The sequence below is a fragment of the Mandrillus leucophaeus genome, unplaced genomic scaffold (genome assembly GCF_000951045.1).
Source record: "Mandrillus leucophaeus isolate KB7577 unplaced genomic scaffold, Mleu.le_1.0 Scaffold544, whole genome shotgun sequence".
Classification (NCBI taxonomy): domain Eukaryota; kingdom Metazoa; phylum Chordata; class Mammalia; order Primates; family Cercopithecidae; genus Mandrillus; species Mandrillus leucophaeus.
Window position 1 is genome coordinate 972,210 of NW_012105853.1, and position 19,343 is coordinate 991,552.

Here is a 19,343-nt window from a genome sequence, read left to right on the forward strand (position 1 = left end):
GCCACAGTCCACACACACCACATAGTCCACACACACATGCACACACACACAGACCACACAGTCCACACACACCAAACATAAGCACACACACGCACCACACAGCCCACACACATGCACACAGACACACACCACACAGTCACACACACATGCACACACACATCAAACAGTTGACACACACCACACAGTCCACACACAAACACATACACATGCACCACATAGTCCACACACACATGCACACACCACACAGTCCACACACGCACAGACATGCACAACAGTCCACACAGGCACACACACACACCACAGTCACACACACGCACACACACACATGCACATACATACAGTCCACACATGAACATACACACATACAGTCTACACATACGCACACACACAATTCACACACACACACATCAACACACACATATATACACTCATGTGTACACATACACTCCACACACATGAACATACACACACAGTTCACACATATGCACACATAGTCCACACACACATACACACAGTCCACACATGCACACACAGATGTGCACACACATATGCACACACAGTCCACACACATAACACATGCATGCACACACATGCACAGTCCATACACATGCACACACACGGATACATACACACACAGCGCACACCTACATAAACGTGTGCACACACACATACAGTCCACACATACACATACACATACACATAGTCCACACACACATACACACATTCACTAGCATACATACAGACACATACAAACATGCACACACACACGCGTGTATTCCTAGAAATCCTGAATCCGACCTTGGATTCCTCAGAGGCATCCAGTTAGACCCAGAGAGGGCCACGTGCTGTAGGTAACAGCACAGCCTCTGAAGTCCTTCTGCCCAGGATTCAGTCCCTGCTTGCCCACTTTTTAGCCATGTGACGCTGGTTGTGTTTGTTTACTTCTCTGTTTTTGTTTCCTCATTTGTAACATGGGGAACGTGATATTCCCCTAGGTTTGTCATGGGGACCCGGTGAATACTCATTTGTGTATGTGAAGTGCTTGGCGCATAGTAAGCACTGTATCAGTGTTCGTGAAATAAAAACTTTTCTGCATAGGAAAGCTCTCGGAGCAGAGGACTTCCAGGCTCTGTCACAAGCAGACACTGCCGCATCTCATTTCTGCCATCACAGACTCCCAGGTGTCCCCAGGACTTGGTGAATTATTCCTGGAGATGGGGATAATTGTTAAGCCACATGGGTGCCCTTTCTCCCTCGGCCTCTCCTCCCTCGACCCCCGGGGAGACTGACCCCACAGCTCCTGGTCATTCAGTAGGAGGCTGGGGAAGTAGCTCCCAGCTCTGGGGCAGGATGAGCTGGGGGCTGTCAGCTCTATCATCTCCCCTCTGAGGTCAGCCGAGCACCTCCATTCTGCAGGTGAGGACGCTGAGGCTTAGAGAGGACAAGTGGCTTCCTGATGTCATCGCACTGCTTGCTGTGAAGCAGAGCCACGGGTTTATGGTCCAGGCTTGCTGGGCTACTCCGGCCAGTGCCGCACGTGTTGAGATGTCTGCTGGGGCTGCCGCTGCATTGGGGTGGGGAGTGGACGGGGAAGAAATATCCTTGGAGCCTTTGAGCCACCAGCCCAGGATGTACTCAAAACACTTCAGAGGACAACTTCACATAACCCCAATTCAGACCACTTCAAACTCCAGTGAGGAACGTGGGAACCCTGCTTACAGATGCTCAGAGCCTTTGACACGACCCATGTTGGGGCCAGGCCCTTTACCAGGGCTAAGCACCCAGGCTATTTATCGTCTGGCCAGTGCTGGGAGGCAGACACTATTATTTATTCCCATTTTATAGATGAGGAAACTGAGGCTCAGAGAGGAAACTGCCTTGCCACGTTCACACAGGTTGGAAGGATCTATGCTGGATTTGCGCCCAGATCTTTCTGGTTCCAGAGCTGGAGGCGGTCTTGTCTTTGGGACATCCAGTTCAGGGGCTTGCCCTCTGCCTCAGGAGCACACAGTTCCTGGGCTTTGAAAAGGTGATGGGGTCGGGGAGCAGCCCGGGGCAGGGCAGCAGTCCTCGTGGGGCCACGCGACACTCCACCTAGTACAGATTCAACTTCTTTGCTATCTCTGGTGTGTTTTTGCCTTGCGCTCCTTGCATGGCCCTCAGGCCTAAAAGCCCGCCAGCCAGCAGGCCTGGGGGAGTGAAGCCTGTTTTGTAGAAGATACAGAAGCCAGGAGAGGGGAGGTGACATGCCCAAGGTCACACAGTGATTGGATAGCAGGGGCAGGTGAGCACCTGCTGAGCTGACAACAGGCAGTGCCCAGCGGCTGCCTCCTCGCTCTAGCTGAGCTGACCACAAGCTTCCAGGCCTCAGCTGGAGCTGCAGCCTGATACTGGCTGTGTGGCTCCAAGACACACAAGGAAGTGGGGTGGCAGGCTGACCTCAGCCAGCTGCTGCCCCCTGTCCTCTGAGGCTGGGACCGATGGGGCCCTTCCCTCCAGGAGGGGTTTCCAGGCCTCCTCTTTTCCCCTACCTCCCTGGGGAGGAGAACTGCCCGCCCCTCCAGATTTGCTCCGGAGATGTCGGAGGGATGCCTAAATCTGCAGAGACACGCCCGCAACAAAATCTGCTCAGAGACAAACGGACATGTTGCTGATGTGAATCTCACTTGGTGAATGGCAGCAACAGAGTCCTGCACTTGGGTCTGTGCAATCGGGCACACCAGAGACCGCTGACCCCGCCCGCAGTATGGGGGACTGTGTGTGTACACAGGCACACATATGGGCACACCAGACACCACTGACCCCCGCCCGCAGTACGGGGGACTGCATATGTACACAGGCACATATATGGGCACACCACAGACCGCTGACCCCCGCCCGCAGTACGGGGGACTGCATATGTACACAGGCACACATATGGGCACACCACAGACCGCTGACCCCCGCCCGCAGTATGGGGGACTGCATATGTACACAGGCACACATATGGGCACACCACAGACCGCTGACCCCCGCCCGCAGTACGGGGGACTGTGTGTGTACACAGCAGGTATAAATGTGGGCACACCAGAGACCGCTGACCCCCGCCCGCAGTACGGGGGACTGTGTGTGTACACAGCAGGTATAAATGTGGGCACACCAGAGACCGCTGACACCTGCCCGCAGTACGGGGGACTGCATATGTACACAGCAGGTACAAATATGGGCACACGACAAAACGCCCACACAGGATAAAGATGCAGGAAGAACAGGGCGCTCCAACAGGTCTACATGCACAAACACATGTGCTCTATGACCCGCACACACAGCACACATGTACCAACATCCACAGACACACATACACACACACAGTCACTTACATGCATAAGTAAGATCAACACGGGCACCTCCTACAGACACAAACACAGACCCACTCAATGAATACAAAGGAAAATAGACCCAGAACTCACACACAGAGACAAATGAACACACATATGCAAATGTGTTCCTGAAGGCATCACCCCACCCATACAACCTACATGGAAACTCACCATCACACACGAACGCACACACCACACACACAGTGCTGAGTTGGCTTCGTAGTTAGCAAGACTTCCCTGAGAACTCCGTTTTCCCTAGGAAAGTCCCAAAGACACCAAGAAATGCAGTTATGTCTCCAACCACCATCTCCAGGGATACAATGTCCCTTGCTGTCTCTCTGAACCTAGGCCCGAGGGGTTCACGAAGCGGCCGTGCTGGGCTGAATTGCTGGAGCTGGGCACCAAGGGGGAGCTCACCATCACGTCACTGCGCCAAGCACCAAGCGGAGCCACTGTGAGGCAGTGAGGAATGGAAGGGCCTGGGAGGAATAGCCGGGATCGACTTTTGCTGGAAATTGGCCCTTGCAGGCCTCCCTTCACCCAGAATGCCTGTGATCACTGCACCTGGGCACATGGGCTTCACCTGGCAACACCTGTGCTGGCCTGTAGGACCAACCTACCATTTTCTATCATTCTCCTCCCACCCCAAAGTTGAGTGCCAAAGATCTGTTCCTGGACCCAGGCACACCTGCCCCCACTGACACACCTGCCCCCACCTACCGTTGCCCATCGTCAACACCTGCACATTCTCAAATTCCAGGGTGGTGTAGGCTGGGTCCAGTGCAGCACTGTAGTCGGCCATGTCCATGTCGACGAGGGTTTTGGAGAGTCGCATTCTCCCTGCCTCCACGCCGCGGCCACCTGCCCTGCCCTGGGTGCCCACCCGGAAGGCCCCCGCCCTCCGCCCTCCCACTGCCTCCTCCCAGTGCCCTCTCTGCCTTCCTTTCAAACCGTCCTCTGGGAAGATCTGCTGGGAGTCTTGGCCTAGCCTCTGTGAAGGGGTGGAGGCTCTGCCGGGGAGGGGTGGGGGTTAATGGTTAATCGGTCCCCCGCTGGTGGATAGGCAGGGCGGGGCTGCAGGGATTTGGCTGTTTGTTGATTTCTGGCTGACACCCGGGGTGCTAATTACAACTGTTGAGGCCCTAACTCACCGATGTTCAGTTATCAATTGTACAAGGCAGGCATCATGACTCATGGGCACTCATTTGACCCTTGACTCACCCACCCCTCCAAGCCATTGTCACCCCAAGTCAGGCATTCTAACTGATACTATCAGGCACTGACAGCCTACCTCCGAGATCCCCTAATTCAATAACTTCCCAAATCATTGACTTCTACCCTCAATGCTCTTGTGGAGATAAGGCTGCCCCATGGCCCATGATTTAGAAACCTAAATCCCAGGCCCCAGATGCCAATCTTCTGAATCCTTGTTCTGGGAGCTCCCTTCCAGTTCCCCTGCAGTTTCCCGGTTCCCCTGGAAGCAGAATGGACTGGAAGTTTGGGAGGGCCAGACTCACCTCCAATTCCCTGCTCCTGCTCCCTGTGATCCCACCCTGCCCCTCACCATCTCCCACAGCTCCCAGTGTGTCTGCCCAGGCCAACTCCATCTCGGATTTTCCCGTCACATTCTCCTGTTTCCCCCACCCCCACCCCCTCCCAGAGCAGGCAGATACCTGGATTTACATTCTGGCGCCTACCATCTACTAACTGGGACCTTGGGTAAATGATTCTCTCTGAGCCTCAGTTTCCTTCTCTGTAAAATGTACAATCAACCTCAAAGGGTGGTCTGAGAAGGAAATGAGATGGCATAAGTCACACGCCAAATGGGGCCTCATAGACCTCCATCCTCTTCCTCCTCCCTCTCCCTGTTGTGTATCCCCCTTTCCATCCCCGTTTCTCTCCACCTGTCTCCTACCTTCAGAGTGGGCTTGGTGGGGGTATCACCAGTGCAGTCACAGGCAGCCCAACCCTTAGGAAGTCCTGGTGCCTGGTTCATCATGACTTAAAATCCATCATGACTTTTGAACAAGGGGTTGTGCACTTTTGTTTTGGCTGGGGCCCTGAAAACTACACAGCTGGTCCTGGCTGTCTGAAGCTCATGGTGCGCTCTGTTCTTCTCACTCCCTCCAGCCCTCATTGCCTTCTGTGCAGACATTTTCAAGGGCTGCCAATCAATCTGGGGAAGTAAAGTCTTGATGTAGAAGGCAGAGAGTGAGGGCAGAGGAAGGAAAGCCTGAGACTTGGGAGGCCTGGGAGCCTGTCCTCTGCTGCTGACTGGAAGGGCAGGTTGGAGGGACTCGGTGACACCTGTGAGCACGAGTGGGTGAATTAGTGGGAGCACCAATTAATGAGGGAGTGTGTGGGGGAATTAATGAGTGGGTGAATTAGGAGTGATTGAATTAGAGACAGGGTGAATTAATGAGTGAGTTGACTGAATGCATGAATTGAGTGAGTGAATGAACAAATGAGAGGGTAAATTACTGAGTAAGTGAGCAAATGGGTGGGCAAATTAATAAGTGAATGGGTGGGTGAATTAATGAGCGAGTGAATAAGCAAATGGGTGAGAGAATTAAAGAGTGGGTGAATTAACGAGTGAGAGAGTGAGTGAATGTGTGGGTGAATTAATGAGTGAGCAAATCGGGAGTCAGGGCATGTGTTTGAGTGCTCTGAGGAGGCATCTCCATGTTCTTCCCACTGCTAGAAGCCCTTTCTCTGCCCTGCTTAGCTTTATTCTCCCCACTTGATCTGACCTCTGAAGCTGAGATGACTGGGAAGTGCTATATCCTGCAGGGAAAGGGGAGAAGGAGCAACTATTGTGGAGGACAAGAGAGGCTAGATTTGGTGTCAGGAGACCTGGGTTTAGGAACTGGCTCAGTCACTATTCCGATAACTTTATTTCCATCGTCTCTTCTCAGGGCTTCAATTTCTCCCTCTGTAAAACGGAAAGATGATCCTGGCTCAGCTTTCTGTTGGCCAGGACAAGACTCTGAGGCAGGGAGCAAGAGGCAGCTCCCCACAACCCACACTTTGAGATTTGATAAGGGGCTGAAAGAGACCATATACCAGTGGGTTCCTCCCATGCCTACCCCAGGAATATCTGATCTGGCTCCACCGGCCTTGGGGGCAGTGCAGAGGTGGACAGAAACGGAAGATCTGACTAAGGGGTAAACACAGAAGAGTTTACCCCTTAGTAAACTCTTACTAAGGGGTAAGAGTGGAGGGCAGCTCCGGGAGGAGCCTCCAGGAGCCGAGCCCAGGCCTCTGCCACCTGCCTGGCACCTATGGCAGGCCACAGGCACAGCTACTCCCCACACAACCCAGCAATCCACGGCCTCATCCACTCTGAGGCACACTTCCACATTGCTTAAAGGGAAATGTGATCAATGGCATGTCAGAATTTCACTGGTAACAAAAATAACAATGCGTTTTTCTATAGATGACATCTTAGATTCAATTAAATAAGGTCTACGATCAACCAGGATCAACCACACCATGCCACAGCCATGACCCGTTGTATCCAAGAGCTACTAGGTGGACAGCCTGCAGATGAAGCGCTATTAGATACACAAACCACGACATACCTGACTTACCAAATGCACAATCTGTATGACTGCCTAGGAGGCACGTTCTAGATTCTCATCCCACTACATTATAACCTGCCCCATAAGTAAATCTGTCCACTCATCACTGTAAATTGTATAATCTATTACATACATGATTCATTCCACCCTTAGCCAACGCCAAACAATATCTTCTAGATACACATTCCTTATATAAATGATGCACCACCTATAAGATCTGCTGGCTCTGTGACCTCAGGCAAGCTATTATTTCTTCTATTCTTATTGTTCATTGTTACCACATAGTTTATTTAAAGCAAGCTATGGCTCTCCTCCCACTGCCCAAGATGCCGAAAGGAAAGAAGGTCAAGGGAAAGAAGGTGGCTCTTGCCCCTGCTGTTGTGAAAAAACAGGAGGCCAAGAAAGTGGTGAATCCCCTGTTTGAGAAAAGGCCTAAGAATTTTGACATTGGACAGGACATCCAGCCCAAAAGAGACCTCACCCGCTTTGTGAAATGGCCCCGCTCTATCAGCAGAGAGCCATCCTCTATAAGTCGCTGAAAGTGCCTCCTGCAATTAACCAGCTCACCCAGGCCCTGGACCACCAGACAGCTACTCAGCTGCTTAAGCTGGCCCACAAGTACAGACCAGAGACAAAGCAAGAGAAGAAGCAGAGGCTCTCGGCCCAGGCCGAGGAAGCTGCTGGCAAAGGGGACGTCTCCTCTAAGAGACCACCTGTCCTTCCAGCAGGAGTTAACACCGTCACCACCTTGGTGGAGAACAAGAAGGCTCAGCTGGTGGTGATTGCACACAACACGGATCCCATCAAGCTGGTTGTCTTCTTGTCTGCCCTGTGTTGTAAAATGGGAGTCTCTTACTGCATTATCAAGAGGAAGGCAAGACTGGGACGTCTAGTCCACAGGAAGACCTGGACCACTGTCACCATCACATAAGTAAACTCGGAAGACAAAGTCGCTTTGGCTAAGCTGGTGGAAGCTATCAGGACCAATTACAATGACAGATACGATGAGATCCACCGTCACTGGGGCGGCAATGTCCTGGGTCCCAAGTCTGTGGCTCATATCACCAAGCTCAAAAAGGCAAAGGCTAAAGAACTTGCCACTAACCTGGGTTAAATGTGCACTGTTGAGTTTTCTGTACATAAAAATAATTAAAATACAAATTTTCCTTCAGCTAGCAAAAAACAAACAAACAAACAAACAACAAGCTGTGATAATACAGCTGCCCAGAATCTTTGTGGATTACAGATGCAAAGTAGCCAGAGATGTGTCCTTGCACCCATAGTTCACTAACAGACAAGTCAGTTACACTTACTAAGTACAGAGAACTGAATACACATGACCTTGCACATCCATCTTTTTGCTTTGCATTCCCATTTTAAACATATGTATGTTACAACTTTACATTTTAAATATGACTCCATGTATTTTGTGACAATGGCTAAGAATGCAATGATCCCAGGCCCCCGAAAGAAGCACACATTGGTCTGCAATGCAGAATGTTTTCACTGGGGTACCAAACAAACACTTAACACATAACAGACAAAAAATCCTTAAAAATCAGATTAATACAATGTTCTTCATGTTAGATAAGCAGACAGAATGGGAAGTGGAAAGAGAGGACATTGGGGTGCTTTAAATGTACAGTATCTTGAGATCTTGAACGTTTCAGGCCAGGTGCTGTGGCTCACACCTGTAATCCTAGCACCTTGGGAGTCCAAGGCAGGCGGATCATCTGAAGTCAGGAGTTCAAGACTAGCCTATCCAACATGGAGAAACCCTGTCTCTACTAAAAATACAAAAATCAAAAATTAGCCAGGCATGGTGGCAAGCCCCTGCAATCCAGTCTACTTGGGAGGTTGAGGCAGGAGAATCGCTTGAACCCGGGAGGTAGAAGCTGCAGTGAGCCGAGATTGTGCCACTGCACTGCTGCCTAGGTGATAGAGCAAGACTCTGTCTTTAAAAAAAAAAAAAGAATGTTTCATTCAAGGGATGAAGAGACGTTGGTTCATGGCTACACAAATACAGTGAGATAGAAGGAATAAGATCTAGTTCTTATAGCACAGTAGGGCGATTATAGTTAACAATCATTTATTGTATATTTCAAAATAGCTAGAAGAGAAGATCTGAAATGTACCCAACACAAAGAAATGATAAATGTTTGAAGTGATGGATATCCTAAATACTTGGATTGATCATGACACATTGTATGCATGTATCAAAATACATGTGCTCGGGCCGGGTGCGGTGGCTCATGCTTGTAATCCCAGCACTTTGGGAGGCCAAGGCAGGTGGATCACGAGGTCAGGAGATCGAGACCATCCTGCCTAACACGGTGAAACCCTGTCTCTGCTAAAAATACAAAAAATTAGCTGGGTATGGTGGCGGGCGCCTGTACTCCCAGTTACTCGGGAGGCTGAGGCAGTAGAATGGCGTGAACCCAGGAGGCGGAGCTTGCAAGTGAGCCGAGATGATGCCACTGCACTCCAACCTGGGCAACAGAGCGAGACTCCATCTCAAAAAAACAAACAAAAAACATGTGCTCCATACATATGTACAATTATTATGTATGAATTATAAAAAGAGTCATTCCCTTCCTCCAAGGGAATTTCTTTTAACTAATGGAAAAAAAGAAAGCAACTTCATAACGCCCTCTAATGAGGAAGAACATTATCCTGACAATGCTTAGGTATGAGCACATAATAAATACAGGAAGTCACAGAGCAAATGTCACAGTATTGGTTTGTTTTTTTTTTTTCTCTGCTTATAAAAAAATATTCAGCTTCTTCCTGTGGACTGAGTGGGTGTTAGCCTGTGGGTGTTGGTCTCTGGTGCCTGTATACCAGTGACTATATTCCCAGCCCAGGACCAGCTGTCTGTACAAGGTAAGCTTTAATTCGAACCTTGGTTACTCCTTCTGTAAAATGGGTCTAACTTGTAGTTTGTGGTGAAGATTAAATGAGAGAGTAGATAAGATTCTTAGCCCCCACTTCCCCCGACCTCTCTTTAGGGGAATAAACCACAGACCTTGTAGTCAGATAGATCTGGGTTAAAATCCAGGCAGTGCCAATGTACCAAACTCTGTGACCTCAACTTCTACCTTTCTCAGCCTTAGTTTCAGCATCAGAAAAATTGGGTTGATACCTTCTTTGTAGGGATGATTCAAGCATTAAATGACCAGGTGTACGCACACAGTACAACAGTAGCAATTACTGTCATTGGTCATTGACTCCATGAACACTGGCCACATAATCAGTTGGAATCAGGACCCCTGCTCAGGACAGCTCCAGGTACCGCACGCCCAGCCATGAACAAGGTCTGGCCTCAATGCCATCAATTTAGCAGCCGTTCTTTACCTTGGCTCACTGGCTGTCAGGCCCCAACTCAAGAGGCAGCAGATTCCAGGGGATAGCAGAGGACCTTGGAACCCATCGAGAGACCCAACTGAGATGGGAAAGAGGGATTGCCCTGGTCAGCCTGCAGTCGGGGAGGCATGTATAGGGAGCTCGTGCCTCTGCTGCGGACGGTGGTAAGGGAGCTGCCACTGTGAACCATATTGTTTTTCTTTTACATTATAATAAGGTCTAATGTTTACAGAGAAATTCTGTGCTAGTCCTGGTGCTAAAAACCTTCTACTCTTCTCATATTATCTGCCCATTGAGATACGGGCTATTGTCATCCCCATTTTAAAGATGACAAAATTGAGGCTCAGAGAGGTGAAGTGACTTGTCCAAAGCCACACAGCTCGTAAGGGAGGGGCTGTCGTTTGAACCCAAGTCTACCTCCAGAGCTTGAGGGCTTCACCCCTCTATGCACTGCCTGGATCATGACTCCTGGAATCCCAGAAAGGACTTCAGAATTCTAAGGCACTGGAGCTGCTGGTTTCACTGCCTCAGTCTTGCATGGGAACTCAAAGACCTGAGAGGTAAAGCACCTTATCCCTGGGCATAGGCAGGTTCGGGGGCATCCTCCACATACCTGGCCACCCCAGGGCTGCCTGGCATCTTCTCTTCCCCTTGGTGCTCACCACACCACTATCTCCTATCTTTTCTTCCCCACCCACCACTCCGGGAGCGGTGCAGGAAAAACTGGGACTTATCAAGACAAAGAACAAAAGTCGTGGAGGAAAGAAGCCAAGAGCCATCTCCACTCTGGGGTAGGGCCCTTCAGTTTTGCCCCTTTGAAATTTCAAATTCCAGTTTGTGGACAAAGTCCTAACTATCTCACAATATAGGTCCCCAACCACTGACCAAACTCCAGTCCAGGCAGCCACCAGCTGGCCTGGTCTTGCTGCTTCCTTTAGCGGCTTCCAAGGTCCAGGGACATGGGGTCTGGGCCACCAAGAGGCTCTGCCAGGCCGTCCCTGCAGCCACAGCCACCCCACCGGACCCCTGCCTCCCATCTGAGAGGACAGCCCTCTTCCTGGAGCTGGGATCTGACGCTTGCTGATATCAATGGCAGATAGCAGGTAGGTCCCCTCCCTTTCTCTTCTTTGAGCTCCTAAAATGCTACTCATACCACCCTCTGCACTCTGGGCGCAGGCCACCATGGCTTAATCAAATCAGGCGCCCACAAAGCTTCAAGACTGGAAAAGATGCCTCGGCTAACCCACCCATTTGGTGGACAGAAACACTGAGGCCGTCAGGGGAGTGGCAGCTGGTCAACTGAACCATAGACTCGGGGCCCAGACCTGGGGCCCCTCACAGAGCCTCAGAGGGTGAAAGGGACTTGTTCAAAGCCACGCAGCGGTGATGGGTGAGCTTTGTCTTAACAACGAGCACTTTCTGCTTCATCACAGACCATGAGTGGCGTTGTGTTTGTTCACCCAATGATGGGTGGCCACTGGCTTGTCACAGGAGTATTTCCTAGAGGAAGATGAGGGAGCTTGGGGCTGAAGGCCAGCAGGTTTGGAAGGAAGCAACATTCATGTGGTTAACTGATAACTGGGCCCCATCCCTGGGCCTCCTTCCTCCCTCCCTGTCCTCATCCTGATTAAGACCAACTTACCCAGCTGCTAATCATTGCTGAGCCTGTTGATTTTGCCTTAAAAAATTAACTGGGCATGAGTTTGCGGTTTTCCTCACCCCTAACCCTGAAAAGGCCTGGGTGGGCAGGAGGCCTCCAGGGTTATGCAAGAGGCCGCTGGCCTCCCAACGTATATCCCATGGCCGCCTCGGCTACTCTCCAAAGAGGAGGCTTTGCTCAAGAGTCAACAGTCTGCTTGTTCCCCCTGTGCTGGGTCCTGAGCAAATTTGCTCTGTTACCAAAGAGAGATAAAGGCAGCTGGGGGAGAGCTTTCCAAACAGGGATGAGAAGCGGCAGCTTTGAGCTTGGGGTTCTAGAACTCTGCAGTGTCAGAGCCAGGAGAATCTTTAGGAGGATGTGGGCTGGGGCTTTTCAAGTTGGGTTCCAAGGCTCCCGGGAGCCGAGGGTATGCATCCACAGGCCCAGCTTCAACCGGCGACTCCCTTTTACGTGCAATCTTAATATTTTATTTGAGGGTTGGAAAACCACTGATCCACCCTCATCCCCTCATTGCACAGATGGGAAGACGGAGATCAGAGGGGGAAGTGACTTGTCCAAGGACAGAAGGTCACCGCGGGTATTCAGGGGCTCCAGCCAGCATGGGAATGAATGGGGGGCTCTCTATGGACCTGAGCAATGTCTTGAAGGACATTGGTGAAAAAGACAGCTCTGCAAATGCCTTGCCATGCCGTACTCCCCCTCCTCCCAGGGCTAGCTGGAAGCAGAGAGGTGCTTGAGAGCCACTGGAAGACCCAAATCCATGGAATCCCTGGCTGTGTGTCCCATGGGCCCTGTGAGGATGTGACCAGCAGCCATGCACTGCAAACCAGAGACTACATTATAATCTATCTCAGCCACGTCCTGTCTCTAGAGGAATCAGGCCCTGAAGAAAGATGCAGAGCCCTGCCCTGACTCTCTCAACCTCTCCGAGCCTCAGTTTCTTCACCTGTAAATTGGGAATTATAATAACTTCTAGGGTTGTCATGAAAATGAAATGGAGCGAAATATACACATTGATCATCATGGCCAATGGATATGCAGTTGTTTTAGGGGCTTTGCACGTGTTACTTCCTGGATCCTCCCAGCCACTCTGGGAGGTAGGCAATGTTTTCACTATCATTTTACACAGCAGAGGCACAGAGAGGTTGAGTCATATACCCATGCTCACACAGCTGATGAGAAACAAGAAGTAGAATTGGAACCTGGGCAGTCTGTCTCTAGAGTCCGTGCCTTTAACTCCAGGGCTACCCTTCCCTTCCAGGGATGCCAGTGAGAGATGGCCACGAGAAGGGCAGAGAGCAGGGCACTGTGGGAGATGCTGACTGCAAGGCTCTGGAGGTAGGGCAGAGAGTATGGTCTGGAGAATGATCAGGAAGGAAGCCAGGAGGACTTGGATCTGTGTGGGTGGGGCCTCTCTGCAGGCTGCCTCCTGCCAGGTGGCTTATGACATCTGGGTCGAGGGTGTTGCTGTCCTCCTGTTTATGTTCATCCCTCCTGTTTATGTTGCCGAATTTATCCACAGGGGTGACCTTGGGAATTAAATGCGGCCTTCCCGGCCCTTGTGGGGCCTGAAGGCTGATGGGAGCCGCTGCCTGACCCAGACTCTGGTTTGGGGAGTGAGGGCTGAGCCCGCATCCCAGAAGCCACCCTTGGTCTCCCCATCCTCTTGTTCTGAGGGGCCCCAGGGATTTGTCAGGTCACTAAGGTGAAGTGTTTGGAAGTCCTGAGGCTCAGGCCAGAGTTACTGCCCTGTATAGTTGTGCAGGTTGCTCACTGCACAAAGGTTCTCCATCCAAGAGGGTGAGTAGGGATGGAAATCTGGCCCCTGTTCCACTTGCCGAGCGAAGTGCCCATGAAACTCTGCCTGCCCAGAGTGGGATGCCTTTTTCTTATTTGCCCAAAGGCTTCATGTGAGCTGCTGGGTGCCCTGCCCCAGCTCTGGTTCCAGCCACTGTGTGTCCTTGGACAAGGTCATTTCCCTCCCTGGCCTTGGTTTCCCACTGGAGAAGTTTTGTCTAACACAGCAGAGACTCAACCCTGAAGATGACATAGAATCATCTGAAACCTTTAAAATATACAGATGTTGGCCAAACACGATGGCTCACACCTGTAATCCTAGCACTTTGGGAGGCTGAGATGGGAGGATTACTTGAGCCCAGGAGTTTGAGACCAGCCTGGGCAACATAGAGAGATCCTGTGTCTATTTTTTAAAAAGATTTTTTAAAATTTAAGACAGATGCCCAGTCTCCATCACAGACCAATGATCGAACCTCGGGGTAGGGGTGGGGAGGTGCCAGGCATCTATATTTTTGTGCAGCCAATATTGAGACCCACGGTAGGGGGCTTGAAATTTGAAGCTGGAAAGCCTTCGATGGCATCCACGTTCTATCACTTACTACAACTTACTAGTCAAAACTTCAGCGAGGCTCAGTTTGCCCATCTGTAAAGTAAGAATGATGATCGTTTCCTCACAAAATCAAAATGCTAATTAAATGAGATAATGTTCAGACAGCGCTTGGCAGCGTGTTCCCCAGGTAGGGAGCTCCTGATTCTTGCTACCAAGACTATTATTGTTGTTATTGGCAATCGGACGTTGAAAAGACAAAGAGCCCTTCTAGGTTAAGTATTCAGTGACTTGAAGACAGGCCGCCTCTGTTCCTTTGAGTCCATTTCTAGTACCTGGGTCTAAATCTCGGCTGCACACCTGTCATGTTATTGAGGTATGTGTTATTATTATGATTTAATATTTTACTTAATTTGTGAACATCTTTACATTTAGTTTTGAATTGGTGCTACATTCACACGGTTCAGAAAGAAAACATAGAAGGTGTATATTGAGAAGTCTGGCGTCCACCTCTGTCTCCTGTTCACCTGTTCTCCCTGACTTCCTCACTATGGGAGACCACATCCCTTACAGATGTATCTACCAAGATTTCTTTATACAGACCAGACAGCACGTAAGATCATACATGAGTAGTTTCTGCTCTTACACTGTTCTGTATCTTGTTTGGTTCATTTAACATCACAACCTGGAGATCTTTCCACGGCAGCTGAGAGTAAGCTTTGAGGAAGGAAGGGTTGTTGTCTCCCATCACAGGTGAGGAAACGGAGGCTCAGAGAAGGAACATCATTTTCCCAGTGAGCCAAGGCAGTGGTGTTAGAACCATCTCCACCTGGTTGCAGAGCTGGCGTGTAGGCCCCTGCACTGATATGGCCTTCCACGAAGCCCGGCCCAGAGAGCTTCGGAGTCTGCTTAAACCTCTCCCACGCAGGCCTGGCCTTCTCAGGACAAGAGATGGGGAGGGGGGCTGTCAGGGTCCTCACTGTGTCTGGACCCAGAAATCCCAAAGAGAGGATGAAGTGTGGAACAAAGAATGTCCCAAGTCATCCAGATAGGGACCCAGTGGGAAGGTGTTCCCTGGATGGAACAGTGGAGGCCTGGTGGAGGTGCCCGCCAGCGCTGGAGAACCTGCCAGGAACTCTCTGCCAGCCTCAGGTGGTGCGGGTGGCAGGGGAAGTCAGGAGGAGGATGAGAGGCAGGGAGGGAAGCATGGCCAATGAGACAGGCTCTGGGTGAGGGGACGGAGGGGACCCCACGCCTGGAGCTCAGGGAGGAGGATTTGGAGCTCAAGGTGGAAGTGGCGATGAGATTTTAACCAATTGTTGTCTGCTTAGGGAACGTCAGGGTTCCCTCTGGATTCTTGACCTGCTTCAGTTTGCTGACTCACTGACTTTGGGCAAGTCATTTTCCCTCTCCGTGCCTCTGTTTCCCCAACTGCAAAATGGGAGAGATTAGAGATCTGGTCCTTAGGCAGCCTTGGAGTACCCCTAAGACTCCACGGGGCTCCTCTCACCTTGTTGAGGTCATCTGGATCCTCCTTCTCTGATCAGAACGTCATTCGCCCATGAGGGCCCTGGACGTTCCTGGGTTAGGGGATGAGGGTACAAATCCTCCACACTGCTCCCAGTCTGGAATCCTCCCCCTTGGTCCTGTGTCTCTCTCCTACCATCCCATCCTTCATTCCAGGCAGATGTGGAGTCAGGACCATACCTGGTGGGTCCCGGGGGAAGCCCTGGCCCCAGTCCGACATCCTCCTCCTGCTGCTATGGGGTCCCGCACAGTGCACAACCTCTTCATCCTTGACGGAGCTCCTGCTGGCCCCCCTCGGCACCCCAGACCCTGTGAGGGCCGCTGGGCAGAGTTAATCCCTTAATACTGGTCACAATGAGATTTCAGGGATGGTGGGAGGCGGTCTCCATGGAAACTGCAGACCTGTCCAGGACCCATGCAAGGAATTAGCCCCAGGGCTCTGCAAGGGGCTCCTGGAGAACCAACCCCAATAGGAATGGGAGACGCGGTGGTCTGGACTCCTGGGTCCTGCTCTGGCCCTCTTGTTGTCTCTCTGGAGGGCTTGGAAAAAACTGTAAATCTTGCATTGCTTCAGTATTCTGCTCAACTGGACAGAGCCATATTCACAGGAAGAGCCCTATCACCTTTCTGAGCCTGTTTCTCCATCCCCCTATTGGCGTTGTAATCAACCCAGTGGCTTTTCTGGAAGAGTGCAGGCTTCAGAGTCTGCCAGACGTGAGCCTGAAGCTCAGCTTTTCCCTGTAAGACTGTAAACTTAGCCAAGGCATTTCACTTCTCTGAGCCTCAGCTTCCTCATCTGTATGATGGGCACAATAATAGCAACACGGCATCCCTTTTGTGCTGGCTGCGGGGTGGTAACACCCAGTGAATGTGAGTCTCCTCCTCACCTCTGACTGCCCTGCCCACACTGCACATTTGCCCTCCCCAGCCACCTGTAGCTTCCAGAACCCCGGAGTCTCAAGCAGAGAGCCATCACACTTCTTTCTTTGCCTTCTCATCCTCCAAGTCCCATCTTAGTCATCTTCCTCCGGGAAACAGAACGCCAGGGTCCTCCTCTGTCCCCCCACAGCCCCCAAAGCTTTACATCTTCATAGTTTAGTCAGATGGTAGTTAGACTGGTTGTCTGCCTCCTCCATTGGACTCTGTCCCATCTACTGTTGTATTCCCAGGACCCACTTGATATAAATAGGCTGGATGGATAACTGAGTGAATGAAGGAAGGAAATCGTCCATCGAAACATTCAACATTTATTCAGCACCTTCTGCGTGCATCGTTGTGGGTGGTGGAGATGGCAGCAGTGAAGACCACGCAAAATATCCCCCTCAGAGGGTTGCAGATGAGCAAATAAAAATACAGGATGCCTAGTCAAATGTGAATTTAAGATACACAAGGAATACTTTGTTAGTATGAGCGTGTCCCAAATAATGCATGGGACCTACTTACACCCTTAAAATGTGCTGTTCATCTCACACTCAGATGAAACTGGGTGTCCTGTGTTGTGTCGGGCAACCCTACACCCTCCCTCACAGAGTTTGCATTTTGGTGGAGAGGCGGGTTGCAGACATAAGCAGGTAAATAAATGAAAAACGAAATCAATTACAAACAGTGGTTAAGTGCAGTGAAGACGCACAGCACGATGTGATAGCACCTGGAGGCGGGCAGGGGGCGATCCCCTGAGCTAGTGGCCTTTGCCTGCACAGGTCATTTTAGCTCCAATGAGATGCCACTTTGCAAAAGTTCTTTGAGGATCTTAAAGGGCACGGTGGAGGCTGCTAAGTTTGAGAGAAGGACTCTGAGGAGGGCAAGGGGCGCGCCTGAGGGAGGGGGGCTGCTAAGTCTCACTTGATAGACTACAGTTTTGCAACTTGGATCTGGGCCTTCACAAACCTTCGCGAACCCGCAGCCCCACCCCTCGGGTCAGCCAATGTCTTCTGTGGGGCTGGGAGCCAGGGGAAGAGGCCAAAGGAACTGTGCAGAGAAGCGTGGCCACAGTTGGGAGCCCTGACACCCTTTCCCGCCCCACCTCGTCCCGCGGTTGCCCCAGGGCGCAGGGCAGGGCAGGCACCGCGCTGAGCCGGAGGGCGTCCCGGAGGAGGCGGCCAAGACTCTCCGCAGTGCTGCGCTTTGCGCTTCCCGGGCTCCTCCTCGTGGCCAATGCAGGAACTGGTGTTCAGAAACTTAAATAGCCTTAGGGACTTCACAGCAATCCTGCCAATCACAGGCCCAGACGCACTGTGTCTCTCCAAATCCACAGGGGGCCTGCTCGGTTTGATCACCAATCACAGCTCATTGGGTTTAGTTACCTAGACAAGAATCTCCCCATCACACACCGTCAGCACATGGCCACTGCAGCAATCAGAACGTAAGATTTTAAAACCAATTCCCAGGGTGGCAGCTGCTGCCTTTCCACCACCTACTAAACTTCTGTTCCCAGCACCTTGCTCCAACGTACAGGGGTCTTTGAGGAAGGTTCCAGGCTTTGTGCTGCTTCCATGTTGGAAGCAGATGTTAGCATGTATGGCGTATTTATAATGATATGACTATCATTAAATGTCATCCCCATTATAAAAATTAACATAGACAGGGCGGGATGGTGCATGCCTGTAATTCCAGCACTTTGGGAGGCCAAAGTGGGAGGATCACTGGAGCCCAGGAGTTGGAGGCTGCAGTGAGCCATGATCGCGCCACTGCACTCCAGCCTGGGTGATAGAGTGAGACTCTGTCTCAATTTAAAAAAAAAAATTAATGTGTGGATGTAGGAGTGTGAAAAAATTATAACCTTTGGGTTAGACACACCTGGAGCCCATAGACTATTTTTGTGAAGAAGGACGACTCACCTCCCCTTCCTCAGTCGTCCAAAGAGAATAATAGTCATATCTGTATGTCATATGTCATCACCCACCTTCTCTCAGTTATTCAAGCCAACATCTTGCAAGTCACAATCTTTGTGTTGTGTTTCTCATCCCTTCCAGTTCATCAGAAAATCCAGTTCTTGCCACCCTCCAAACAGAATCTAGATTTGTCATCTTTCCATCTCCACCCCAGCCAACCTTACACATCATCTCTGGAGGTCTGCAAAAGTCTTTTCACTTCTTCCTGTTTTTTTTTTTTTTTTTTTTAAACCTGCCAGGGTTGGGGAAGGGATCTCCCCCTCCCCCACCGTCGGCCTCCCCGCTGCCTGCCTCTGCCCCACCCCTTCACTTATTTTTCTACGGTGGCTTCCCTACCCCCTACTCTTCACTCAGGGGCCAAGGGTGATCTTGTACAAATGTACATTGGCTCAGATCCTCTTCTACTTAAATTTTTATGACTTCCTATGCATTTATAACAAAACTCATACAACTCCCGCTTTACACTGTGAGGCCATGCACGCCCTTGTTTTTATATCCCTCCATCCATCTCCAACCTCATTTCATTCCACTTGCCCCCGCCCCTATCAGCAGCAGGCGTACTAGCCGTTTTTAAAGTTTTTCTTTCCTGTCTTGGGGGCCTTTGCACATACTTTCCCC

At 50.9% G+C, this 19,343-nt stretch overlaps 1 protein-coding gene and 1 pseudogene across 4 annotated transcripts in view; one reads left to right on the top strand and one right to left on the bottom strand.

The window, feature by feature from the left end:
• Window positions 1-19,343, bottom strand: part of HNF4A (hepatocyte nuclear factor 4, alpha) — an 85,441-nt gene that overhangs the window by 26,639 nt on the left and 39,459 nt on the right. For 2 of the 4 annotated variants that reach the window (XM_011997643.1, XM_011997642.1), the window contains exon 1: window positions 4,080-4,305. The exons of the other annotated variants lie outside the window; for them this stretch is intronic. In XM_011997643.1, coding sequence (XP_011853033.1) covers window positions 4,080-4,194 — 115 coding nt within the window. In that variant the 5' untranslated portion in view covers window positions 4,195-4,305. Of the gene's footprint in view, window positions 1-4,079; window positions 4,306-19,343 lie in introns of those variants that run through there. 4 annotated transcript variants of the gene reach the window in all.
• On the top strand, window positions 7,267-8,054 carry LOC105552115 (annotated as a pseudogene).